General features: G+C 40.3%; 1 protein-coding gene across 1 annotated transcript in view; it reads left to right on the top strand.

Annotated features, from left to right (window-relative positions):
* Positions 1-12,432, top strand: part of ehd1b (EH-domain containing 1b) — a 32,738-nt gene extending 20,306 nt beyond the window's left edge. The window contains exons 3-5 of the mRNA XM_055936409.1: positions 9,525-9,937; positions 10,101-10,265; positions 10,422-12,432. Coding sequence (XP_055792384.1) covers positions 9,525-9,937; positions 10,101-10,265; positions 10,422-10,943 — 1,100 coding nt within the window. The 3' untranslated portion in view covers positions 10,944-12,432. The remainder of the gene's footprint in view (positions 1-9,524; positions 9,938-10,100; positions 10,266-10,421) is intronic.
* The last annotated feature ends 938 nt before the right edge of the window (positions 12,433-13,370 follow it).

Consider the following 13,370-nt stretch of genomic DNA (forward strand, 5'->3'; position numbering starts at 1 on the left):
GGACATAAATATGCACATTATTCAACAAAACATACATGTATTGTGTAACATGATGTCCTATGAGTGTCATCTGATGAAGAGCATCAAAGGTTAGTGATTAATTTTATCTCTATTTCTGCTTTTTGTGACTCCTATCTTTGGCTGGGAAAATGTCTGTGTTTTTTGGACTTGGCTGTGATCTAACATAATCATATGTTGTGTTTTCGCTGTAAAGCATTTTAAAATCGGACATGATGAGTAGATTAACAAGATGTTTATCTTTCATTTGCTGTATTGGACTTGTTAACTTCTTGTCAATATGGGGGCGCTGTTTCCCCATTGGAAAAAATAGTGCCCAAATTAAACTGCCTCGTACTCAATTCTTGCTTGTACAATATGCATATTATTATTACTATTGGATAGAAAACACTCTCTAGTTTTTAAAACCGTTTGAATTATGTCTGTGAGTGAAACAGAACTGGACTTAGAGCAATTTTCTTATGAGGATTTGAAAATGCTGAAATCTGCTCGCTGTTCCCAGAACAGTTTATTAATTTGCCTGTCCTCTATTGGTTGAGATGCACTGCATACGCCTTCCCCTGGGTGTCAGCGAATAGAGGGACTTGAAATGGAGTCTCTAGGCAGATCTGAAAGTTTATAAATTGCTTGGAAACGAGGTGTCCCCTCTTTTGACTCTTCGCTCTGACGCAGGGAGGATCTTGGCATGTCGTGCTAGAAGCTCCTGTTTTAGCTCTTAGATATATCCGGCTCTGTTTTTATTCGATATAGGTGTTAGACATCATAATGTTATTTTAAACCGAGTTATATCAGTTTGTCAGTATATTGCGATTTTCGGGTATTTCATTTCCTGGCGTTCTAGGGGGTTGGGTATCTCTCTCTCTCATGCTAATGTTTACTGCTAATTGCAACGTGGAAGATGATGTTCTCTGACCTAGCAACGATTCTTTTGGACAAAGGACACCTTTCCCAAGATTCTGATGAGAGTTCATCAAAAAGTAAGAACTATTAATGCTGATAATTCGTTGTTCTGTTGAAAAATGTCAAATAATAATTCCGCCATGAATTTCGGTGCGTCTCGCTTTAGCGCACGCTGTATGCTTGAAGTAACGTTAATTTTAAAAATGTAACCCAGCGATTGCATTAAGAACTAATTTGTCTTTCAATTGCTGTCCAACCTGTGTTTTTTTTTTTGTCAAGTTTATGAATAGTTTTCAATTAGAATAGGTGCCTCTCCAAGATGGCGCCGGACAGATTGCTTGAGGTTTTGGACACTATTCTCATTGTATAAGCACGATTTGTGCCACTAAATATGCACATTTTCGAACAAACTCTATATGCATTGTGTAATATGATGTTATAGGACTGTCATCTGAAGAATTCTGAGAAGGTTAGTGAAAATTTATATATTTTGGTGGTGAATACCTTATCACTATTTTTGCCTTGAATCAATGCTGTTGTGATGTTTGCTATTGTGGTAAGCTAATATAACGCTATATTGTGTTTTCGCTGTAAAACACTTAGAAAATCTGAAATATTGGCTGGATTCACAAGATCTGTGTTTTTCATCTGCTGTACGCTGTGTATTTTTAAGAAATGTTTTATGATGAGTAATTAGCTAATACACGATGGTCTCTAGTTATTCTAGTCGCTTTGGTGAGAGTTGTGATAGTGGCTGCAATGGTAAACTATGATTTATACCTGAAATATGCACATTTTTCTAACAAAACATATGCTATACAATAAATATGTTATCAGACTGTCATCTGATGAAGTTGTTTCTTGGTTAGTGGCTATTTATATCTTTATTTGGTCGAATTTGTGATAGCTACTGATGGAGTAAAAAAATGGTGGAGTAAAGAAGTGGTGTCTTTTGCTAACGTGGTTAGCTAATAGATTCACATATTGTGTCTTCCCTGTAAAACATTTTAAAAATCAGAAATGATGGCTGAATTCACAAGATGTGTATCTTTCATTTGGTGTCTTGGACTTGTGATTTCATGAACATTTTATTATATGATATCCCTGTGGCTTTAGGCTAGGCTATGCTAGTCAGCTTTTTTGATGGGGGTGCTCCCGGATCCGGGTTTGTGAGGCGTTAGAGGTTAATGTGTGAAAGTTACATATTTCACAAAAATATTTTTGAATTTCCCGCGCTGCCTTTTCAGCAGAATGTTGTCGAGGGGTTCCGCTAGCGGAATGTGTGTCCTAGAAAGGTTAACCTGCATACACATTGTTTGAATTACAATAGACCAACATAGCTACTGTAGTAGGTCAAAGCACTGTGCTGGAAAACCTTGGTAGAGCATGGGTGGAGTGTAGGTATTGTGGCGCTGATAAATTATTTTTCGTCCTCATACCGATGCCTACATCTCACTTAACACACTACAAAAAAAAAAAACTTTTATCTGCCTCAAAGTAATACTTGTCTCATTTGCCCTGGCTCAGACCTTGCAAGGGCAGTTAATAATCTCAAGTCTTCTGACTCTGTATTTGTCCACTAGCTCAGCTCCACGGCTGCTTTACAATTCTGTTAATCATAATACTATGGCCTGCTTGACTAGGCTATATGGAAAAAAGAGTAGGCTATTTAGCTACCTTTCTTTTAGGGTGCTAGTGAGGACTTTTCCTAATAAGGGCACTGCTATTTTGCCTCAGGGTTACAGTAGTGAATCTAGGTTACTACTTCATCTGTGAAGGTACGGCAGGTGAATGAGGCGATGTCCTTGCCACTCTAGCATGACCTGCAAGGTTCACTTATACAGACCGTTCATTATTTACTGTATACATGCTCAAGGTCCTCCTCGGTGACTCCCAAGTTTTCTCCCGGTTTCGGGTGTCACGGGCATTCTCTCTCTCGCTTAGACAATTCCTGTCAAATTATGGCTGGTAATAAAGGGGTTGCTGTGTCTGCAGTCAGCAGCAAGTGAGTTGGAAGAGATTTGAACCCATGTGGTTAACCAGTGACAACAAACAGCTTATGCAACGTGGCTGGTTCCTTAACCTTAAAGGAGAAAGAATGTTCATGTCCACCACCCTATGCCTGTTTCTTTAATATTTCTGAAATGTATTAAGTTCATTTTTTTTTGTTTATTGAACGCATGCATACATTCACACACAACCCACAATGAATCATTTGACCTCGGGCCATACAGGATACCAACATGTTCCATCAAAAGCAGGCCCTGTGCCAACAAATAAGTAAATATCCATTGTATTGTGGAATTATAATTTCCATTCCATGAACATATTTCTAGATCCTTCCTCTGTTCCAAGCCTTTCTATTAACTGGAGAGGGGATGCCATGCATATGACCCCCATTAGTGTGAAAAGCTAGCCAATTCCCAAGGGGACACAGAGGAGATAGATGTTATACTACCCCGGCTCCTGTTCTATCCACCAGGACATTGATAATGACCCTGCCTATTGTCAGGGGTGAAGGAGTGGAGTTGTTGGACTACCATGTACCAAATAACCAGTAATGTAACTCATGACAAGGCCAGCGGTGTTAATGACCAACAAGTACACGTCAGTAGGACCACATAGTAGGAAGTGATGCCAGGCAGGGGGTGGTTAACTGTCAGTCTTTGAAAGCATCCCCCCCCCACATGGATCAGGTTTCACTAGCATGGTTTATTAAGTTCAGACATAATTTACACAGTTAATATCTAAGCCAAACTGATGGAAAGCACTGACAATAGGTTATGAATGTGTGGATGTCTATCTGGACACTTTTGAGTAAGCTGTGTAGGTGCCTATGCGCATACAAACAGGCATGCTGCTATCGGACAGACAGCTGAGTGTGTCTATTTCTGAGCCCTGCAAGGATTGTCTCAAATTTCTAACCTATGCTTCATATAGGCATCTGAGTATGACGTGGAAATTCTCCACCAGCTCAGCATACAGTGATCCTTCTCACCCTAGGCAGTGCCACATTCTCTATTATTACATAATTTTGAAATGAGAAATGATCTCCCCTAGTTTGGTATTGTTCTTAACTCCATGCGTGTGTTCATAGCAGATAGCAGATACACTATATGGGCAAAAATATCAGCAACTATGTGGACACCTGCTCGTCGAACATCTCATTCCAAAATCATGTGCATTAATATGGAGTTGGTATTTGTATTTATTATGGATCCCCGTTAGCTGCTGCCAAGGCAGCAACTACTCTTCCTAAGGTCCAGAAAAATTTAAGGCAGTTATAAATGTTTTAAAACATTTACAATACATTCACAAGATGAAGTGTGTGCCCAATATGTGTTGCTTCACAGTCCCTGTTGTTCCTAAAAGTGTTTTTTTTTATTTCTCATTTTGCTGCCATGAGTTACTTGATGTGGAACAGAGTTCCATGTAGTACTGTGCACCTACCATAGTCTGTTCTGGACTTTGAAGAGACCTCTGGTGGCATGTCTTGTGGGGTATGCATGAGTGTCTGAGCTGTGTGCCAGTAGTTCTCTCCTCCAATTTCAGCCAGAAGAGCTTGACATGCATATTATTGTTAGCTATCTGTGTACATCCAAGGTCCCCACTTTGCTGCTATAACAGCCTCCGCTCTTCTGGGAAGACTTTCCACTAGATGTTGGAACATTGCAGCGGGTACTTGCTTTCCATTCAGCCACAAGGGCATTAGAGGTTTGGCACTGATGTTGGATGATTAGCTAGCTGTGCTGCTGGAAAACACAACTGAAATTCCTTCCATTAGGTTCACTTTCACCTCCACCAATATTTGGCTCCAGGGTTGGGGGCAATTCAACTCTTTAGTTATTGCAAAACAAGCAGAATTAATGCCATTGTTTGAAACAGACTTTGGGTGGGCCTGACATACAGTTGATTGGCTGGTAAGATATTAGGTTGAATATTCAGAATGTTCCTTCTCTCTTGTAATTGAGCTCACCTTGAAGTGTTCAACTTTATTTCACCAGATATTGATTGTTCAGTTACAATGTGGTGTGGCAACAATTAACCTTCAAGTTAAATGTGAAGAATTGTGACCTGCAGCGCTGTGCTTATTGATCTTCTCGGTGTAGATTTGACATCCCTGACTTTATTACCAGCACATCCCTCCTTAAAGCGAGTAGAGATAAGCGGAGCTGTTCTCGTGGACTTTGCCAGGTAACGCCCTCATTGGATCGGTCCAGAGATCACACATCCTGCTGACGTTGACACAAAACCCAGACTGACGGAAGAATACTTTCCTGTGATTCACTACAGCCAACTATTATTATTCTTTGTGCTTATTATCCTAGTGAATAACAATCCTAACAAACTACAGTACTGTTTAATTGACTCTTGGATCTTGTCTGAAAAAAGTTTGACAAAACAACTTACATACATACAGTTGAAGTCAGAAGTTTACGTACACTTAGGTTGGAGTCGTCATTAAAACTCTTTTCAACCACTCCACACATTTCTTGTGAACAAACTATAGTTTTGGCAAGTCTGTTAGGACATCTACTTTGTGCATGACAAGTAATTTTCCCAACAATTGTTTACAGACAGATTATTTCACTGTATCACAATTCCAGTGGGTCAGAAGTTCACATACACTAAGTTGACTGTGCCTTTTAAACAGCTTGGAAAATTCCAGAAAAATATGTCATGGTTAGAAGCATCTGATAGGCTAAATGACGTCAATTGGAGGTGTACCTGTGGATGTATTTCAAGGCCTACCTTCCAACTCGGTGCCTATTTTGCTTGACATAATGGGAAAATCAAAAGAAATCAGCCAAGACCTCAGGAAAAAAAATTGTAGACCTCCAAGTCTGGTTCATCCTTGGGAGAAATTTCCAAATGCCTGAAGGTACCACATTCATCTGTACAAACAATAGTACGGAAGTATAAACATCATGGGACCACGCAGCTGTCATACTGCTCAGGAAGGAGACACGTTCTGTCTCCTAGAGATGAAAGTACTTTGGTGCGAAAAGTGCAAATCAATCCTGAACAACAGCAAAGGACTTTGTGAAGATGCTGAAGGAAACAGGAACAAATTATCTATATCCACAGCAGAACGAGTCCAATATCGACATAACCTGAAAGGCCACTCAGCAAGGAAGAAGCCACTGCTCCAAAAGCTCCATTAAAAAAGCCAGACTACGGTTTGCAACTGCACATGGGGACAAAGATTGTACTTGTACCGTGAAGCACGGGGGTGGCAATATCATGTTGTGAGGGTGCTTTTCTGCAGGAGGGACTGGTGCACTTCACAAAATAGATGGCATCATGAGGTAGGAAAATTGTGGATATATTGAAGCAACATCTCAGGACATCAGTCAGGAAGTTAAAGCTTGGTTGCAAATGGGTCTTCCAAATGGACAATGACCCCAAGCATACTTCCAAAGTTGTGGCAAAATGACTTAAGGACAACAAAGTCAAGGTATTGGAGTGGACATCACAAAACCCTGACCTCAATCCCATAGAAAATCTGTGGGCAGAACTGAAAAAGTGTGTGTGAGCAAGGAGGCCTACAAATATGACTCTGTTACAACTGGCTCTGTCAGGAGGAATGGGCCAAAATTCACCCAATTTATTGTGGGAAGCTTGTGGAAGGCTACCATAAACATTTGACCTAAGTAAAACAATTTAAAGGCAATACACTCTATGTATTTGGTAGCATGTAAACGTCTGACCCACTGGGAATATGATGAAAGAAATAAAAGATGAAACAAATCATTCACTCTACTATTATTCTGACATTTCACATTCTTAAAATTAATGTGGTGATCCTAACTGACCTAAGACGGAGAATCTTTCTAGGATTAAATGTCAGCAATTGTAAAACTGAGTTTAAATGTATTTGGCTAAGGTGTGTGTAGACTTCTGACTTCAACTGTACATACATACATACATACATACATACATACATACATACTAACACCACATTGAACAAATCTATAGACACAACAATTACGTAAAGTGATATTAGTCGAGCACCAATCCTTCGACAGAGGAAGATCGGGCTCTACGTACACACAGGTCGACGCCTTTCGGGCTTCTCTTCTGGTTTAATCAGCAGAAATGTGATTTAATAAATAAATTACTTTTTACTAGGTTTTAAGTAAGTAGCCTAGTTATTGCATATAAAATAACAGCTTATAATGGATCTCTTTAATATGTGTGAGGGAGAGCGAGAGGAACAATGAGATTGGATGAAGACAGCTGTTTCTCGCTGCTCAAATGGAACGCTGAGTCAGACTGTTCTCTGCATTGTACTTCCCAAGCACATTTTAAAAACTGTGGACGTTGATAGTAATTGTGGCCTTTCCCTTTAAAGTTTTTTTTTGTCTCCAGCGCAGCGTGCCAAGGCAGAGTCAGTGCCCTGCTGCCCTCTAGTTCAATTCAGAATGAACAAATAAATAACCGTTCTAAACAGAGGTGAGGAAGAGGTCTCTTTGTGGTCCCAGTGTCTCCCCGCTGCACAATTAATGCGCCAAAGGCTCTTTCCTGTTTGTCATTCAGGGGAGGATATTGTGTGGGGCAAAGCCATCCCTGTCGTAGAAATAGAGTGAATAGAATGGACTTTCATTCATTTAAAAGATGAGTGTGAATGTCAAGTTTGGGACACATTTTAATGTGTAAAGCATCTGTTCTCATTCAGAACCAAGAATTTCATACGATTTCCTTTGAATGTTGATCGTAAACAAATACTTAAACATTGAATTCTATTTTGGCGTGAGGTGTGTGTAAATAATATATATATATATATATATATATATATATTAATTAAACACTGAATAAAAATATAAAGGCAACATGTAATGTGTTAGTCCCATGTTTCATGAGCTGAAATAAAATATCCCAGAATCTTTCCATATGCACAAAAAGCTTATCTCAAATGTTTACATCCCTGTTAGTGAGCATTTCTCCTTTGCCAAGATAATCCATCCACCTGACAGGTGTGGCATATCAAGCAGATGATTAAACCGCATTACATAGGTGTACCTTGTGCCGGGGATAATAAAGGCCACTAAAATGTGCAGTTTTGTCACACACAACAATGCCACAGGTGTCTTTTTGTGTTTTGAGTGTGTGTGCAATTGGCGTACTGACTGCAGGAATGTCCACCAGCGCTGTGTATGGCGTTGTGTGGGCGAGTGGTTTGCTGATGTCAACGTTGTGAACAGAGTTCCCCATGGTGGGGTTATGGAATGGGCAGGCATTAGCTACGGACAATGAACACAATTGCATTTTATCGATGGCAATTTGAATGCACAGAGATACCATGATGAGATTCTGAGGCCCAATGTTGTGCCATCCATCTGCCGCCATCAACTCATGTTTCAGCATAATAATGCATGGCCCCATGTTACAAGGATCTTCTCACAATTCCTGGAAGCTGAAGATGTCCCAGTTCTGCCATGGCCTGCATACTCACCAGATGTCATCCGTTGAGCATGTTTGGTATGCTCTGGATCGACGTGTACGACAACATGTTCCAGTTCCTGCGAATATCCAACAACTTCGCACAGCCATTGAAGAAGAGTGGGGCAATATTCTACATGCCACAATCAACCAACCAATGCATATCTGTATTCCCGGTCATGTGAAATCCATAGATTGGGGCTTAATGAATGTATTTCAATTGACTCATTTCCTTGTGAACTGTAAATCTAAATTGTTGCATGTTTTATATTTTTGTTTTATGTAGGCTAGACCTACTGTTCAACATTGTGCTCCAGAAAACAACTATGAATAAGACCTGACGCTTATCTTTTAGAACATGAGGGTGAAATGTGAGGCCCAAAATTCGCTTGCATCATCACAATTTCTTTTACTAGGTGTGTCACATACAATGAACTGGATTCTGCTTTATCCTTTTCTATGCTCTGGAGGTCATGGGTGAAGGATCAGTGTCTGTGTCACACTGTGAGAAGAGGGAGGAAGATGGATGGTGTTTGGTTAAGGTTTTCCTGGCACAGGAAAAACACATTTTGTCTCATTGTGAAATATACCTGTTTTTGGATCTGTAGCTGGGGGGTGTCTGTTGCTGTGTGGAAAGGGACCATGGAGACAGGATAAGCTGGAATCTGAGTTTGATTTGCATAGAGAAACAACCACACTCTAGTCTAACGGTCACCCATCAAATGTTGTTCAGAAAACCACTGTATATGGTTAACATTTTTCCTTGGATCATAATTTTGGTTAAAGATATAAAGCTATTGATGTTAAACTTACAAGTTTTGAACCACAGTGTTCATATTCATAAAATTATCAACGTAATGATGTTTCCTGGGTCACAGAATGCCTTTTCTGAAGCTTTTTTTTGGTGGGTGGCCCATGGACTACTAGGAGCGGCTCACACCAATTGAAATCAAATTGGTGTTGATTTATGTGAATATTTCCACTCCTTACATAATCAGATTCCATAAACTTGTTGGACTGGAATTTGTTTGAACGCGTCTCACACAATTTTCATATGATTTAAATCTTAACCTTTTTGATAAAAGGAATTAATTCACGTTGATGTTTTGAAGATTTCACACCCCCCTTTTTTTATTTTATACAATTCTCTTTCCTCTCTTCAGGTTATGACTTTGCTGCAGTGCTGGAGTGGTTTGCAGAACGCGTTGACCGCATCATCCTGCTCTTCGACGCCCACAAACTGGACATCTCAGATGAATTCTCTGAGGTGATCCGCGCCCTGAAGAACCATGAGGACAAGATGCGGGTGGTTCTGAACAAGGCTGACCAGATTGGCACGCAGCAGCTGATGAGGGTCTATGGCGCCCTCATGTGGTCTCTTGGTAAAATTGTTGGTACTCCAGAGGTGATCCGGGTGTATATCGGTTCTTTTTGGGCTCAGCCGCTCCTGGTCCCAGACAACCGGAAGCTTTTTGAGGCTGAGGAACAGGACCTTTTCAAGGATATTCAGGGGCTGCCTCGGAATGCTGCTCTGAGGAAGCTCAATGACCTCATCAAGCGGGCTCGCCTCGCCAAGGTGAGACCTAGGTCTCAAATGTTGGGGCTTGTTAACAGTAACATTAATCTCAGAAAGCAATTACTCTACTGCATTATTGTATCACCCTCATTGTGCTGAAATAAAAATTGATCAGTGGGTAGCTGTTTAGGTCCAGATGTGATTTAGTCTTCCCTCCCTCCAGGTCCACGCTTACATCATCAGCTCTCTAAAGAAGGAGATGCCCAATATGTTTGGGAAGGATAATAAGAAGAAGGAGCTGATCGCCAACCTGGGGGAGATCTACACAAGGATTGAGAAAGAGCACCAGATCTCACCTGGAGACTTCCCCAAACTAGCTAAGATGCAGGTACATAAATATACATTATTTTTCCAGTGGAGGTAGTACTTCTGTTAACCAAAGTGGCCATGTAAGTAATGATAGCGATAGTAGTGATGAGCATTGCAGATACCTTTTTTACTTGACTAGAATTCCCCTGACCTCTTCAACTTTATGAACACACAGGAGATCTTGGCAAACCAGGACTTCAGTAAGTTCCAGGTGGTGAAGCCCAAGCTGCTGGAGGCCGTTGAGGACATGCTAGCCAACGACATCGCCAAACTCATGACCCTCGTCCGCCAGGAGGAGGCAGCCATGCCCAGCCAGTCAGTCCAAGGTGGTGCCTTTGAGGGCACCATGAATGGGCCCTTCGGCCATGGCTACGGCGAGGGTGCAGGCGAGGGCATTGATGAGCTGGAGTGGGTGGTGGCACGAGACAAACCCACCTACGATGAGATCTTCTACACCCTGTCTCCTGTCAACGGCAAAGTGTCTGGTGCCATGGCCAAGAAGGAAATGGTGAAGTCCAAGCTGCCCAACACAGTGCTGGGGAAGATCTGGAAGCTGGCCGACGTAGACAAGGACGGTTTCCTGGACGACGAAGAGTTTTCCCTTGCCAATCACTTGATCAAGGTGAAGCTTGAGGGTCACGAGCTTCCCACTGACCTGCCAGAACACCTTATCCCCCCTTCCAAAAGGGGACTGTAGAATTGGAAATCTGTCATATGGCATTGGAATAGGCCTGAACAAGTAGAATGGTGCTTAGAGGTGTTTGGGAGAGCTGGGTGGGTGGGTTGATGGGATGAGTTAAAAGGGAAAAGGGTTAGTATTTTGGCCAAGGTAAATGTGACCGTTAAGTGGGTGTTCGATAGCAAACCGCCTAGATAAGGTGTTGTGGGGTATGGGAATGTGACATAAATTGTGGTGTTGGGGTTAAAGTAATGTTAGACTGTATCTATATGACAATTGGCATAGTCCATTCAAAAATAGAAAAAGAGAAATAAACATTTTTAACTTATTCATCACCTGTGAATCCCTGATCTTTATTATTACTTATATTTCTCATCTTTATCATAAGGCCTTTGATGTAATTTGTGCACACAGTACAATCACATTTAAATTTCCACTTTGGGCCATGTCCAAAAGTGAATTATATTTATTCCTTTGATAAAAAATGTCTCATACTTATACAGGTCACAAATCAAACGATTAAAGAAATAAGGGGCGCTCATAACAAATATATGCTGGGGAAATTATATTTAATCCTTGTCTTCCATTAAGTTCGATATGATTTGTGTCCGAGTTTAGTCAATTGTTTATTCTACTTACAAACATTTAATCATAATATGATATAATTTCTAATCAAAACAATGTGTATGTTTAGCTTTTCTAAAGCCATTATAAAGCAAAGTGTTCTTAGAGTCTGAAAACAAGAGTTGCAGAAGCACAGGCACCCATGGAAAGAAAAGCCTGATCCTTTTGGGTAAACACGGGTGAATCCTCAAAGGAAATGTGGCTTTAAAGTCTGAAAACAAGAGTTGCAGAAGTACAAATATAGGGCTACCTGTTGGCAGGGCAAATATAGGTCACCCCATAATGAATGATAACAATAGACAAGGTATTCTTCCCAGCATGCCAAACGCTTCTGCTTTGTTCTCTTGTGTAGACTCAACTGACATGCAGATGGTACATCAACCTTACATTATCTGAACTTATTATTGAATGATAAGTTCAGATTGTTGTGCCTCATATTGTCACTGACTTGTAGATTTATTAGATCACAGACAAATGTTTGTCTTGGAAAACATTGCCTAGCTCCTGGTGTCTTTGTAACAGCTGTCTCCTGTAAACTATTTATTTTGTCAAATTATGAAATATGTGACATTTAAGCTACATTTTATGCCATTTCAGTCAATTTATCATATGGATTTTCTGATATCGTCCAGATCTAGTTGTGCATACAGTATGCATTGACAAAATGTCTGATCAAATATATTTATGGAAAACCAATTAACTGATTTTAGGGAACAGTACTAGCTCCAAAATCCCAGTTTGATCCCTGGCAGTCGCATCTTTGGTTAGCCTTTAATGACAGTCGCTGTAGACGTTTTTGTAGAAGTGCCTCAACTTTACAGCTCTTAAATGTTCTTATGTACATTGTTTTTAGTCTATTGTGAAATAAAATTGTATTATAATATTTGTTTTTCATAGACTGTTTTGAAATGACTGGATAAAACAGTGCTAAAATTGTCCTTGTTCATTCCAGTGCAGTGGTCCTTATAATGAACTATTTGAAAATTTACTAACTGTTCAAACGCATTAGTAAAATACACTGTATTTGTACAAATATGCTTTAATTTTGCCAAATGTTCAGTGGGAACATGTGAGCTCATGCAGCCAATGTTAGCTTGCTGTAGTGATGCGCGGTTTGACAGCGTCAGCATGCTTCAGTTCAGCTGGCGGCTAACCGAACAAGTTTGTTCGCATACTCCCTTAAGACCTTAACTTGAAAAAAGCGACAATAGTACAGTTTGTCCATTTTGATACGCCATAGCCAGTATACACTTCCTCAAGGTAACTGAAATCTGTTACTAATTTGGAAGATGTCTTAGTTGTTCAATTTTACATCAAACTAAGATGTTTGGTGCTGTATTTTAATGAAAAAAAATGTCCACGTAGACGTGTTGTCTCTTCTATAGTATAATGGCTTTTGCAAATAATTGGATGTGCAATCCACAACCTACTCTGCGGGTGGATAATAAGGATTCCAAAAAGGAAATAGTGTGGGGGGGGGAATGTAAATATACAAATGTATTTTAACTTAACAAAATCAACCTGCTTTTTTTGTTTAAAAAAACTAAAAAACATTTCTAAATAGGTCCTTCACATGCTCAGAAGTCTCCTGTGAGGGCGGAACATTTCCTAGCGACAATAGTCCTTGCAGTGCTTCTGCTGTGAAGTCTTGGAGCCCCAAAAACGTATCGGCTGCAGATATGTCCAGCTTCTTGGACTTCTTAGACACTTGTGCTGTACAATTAATCATTGTGGCCCTAAAGGCTACAAAATCTGACTTCACTTGATTGATTTAAAACACCAGCAACTGGTTGCAATGCATCCACCGCCATATCTTCAACA

The sequence above is a fragment of the Salvelinus fontinalis genome, chromosome 10 (genome assembly GCF_029448725.1).
Source record: "Salvelinus fontinalis isolate EN_2023a chromosome 10, ASM2944872v1, whole genome shotgun sequence".
Taxonomy (NCBI): Eukaryota; Metazoa; Chordata; class Actinopteri; order Salmoniformes; family Salmonidae; genus Salvelinus; species Salvelinus fontinalis.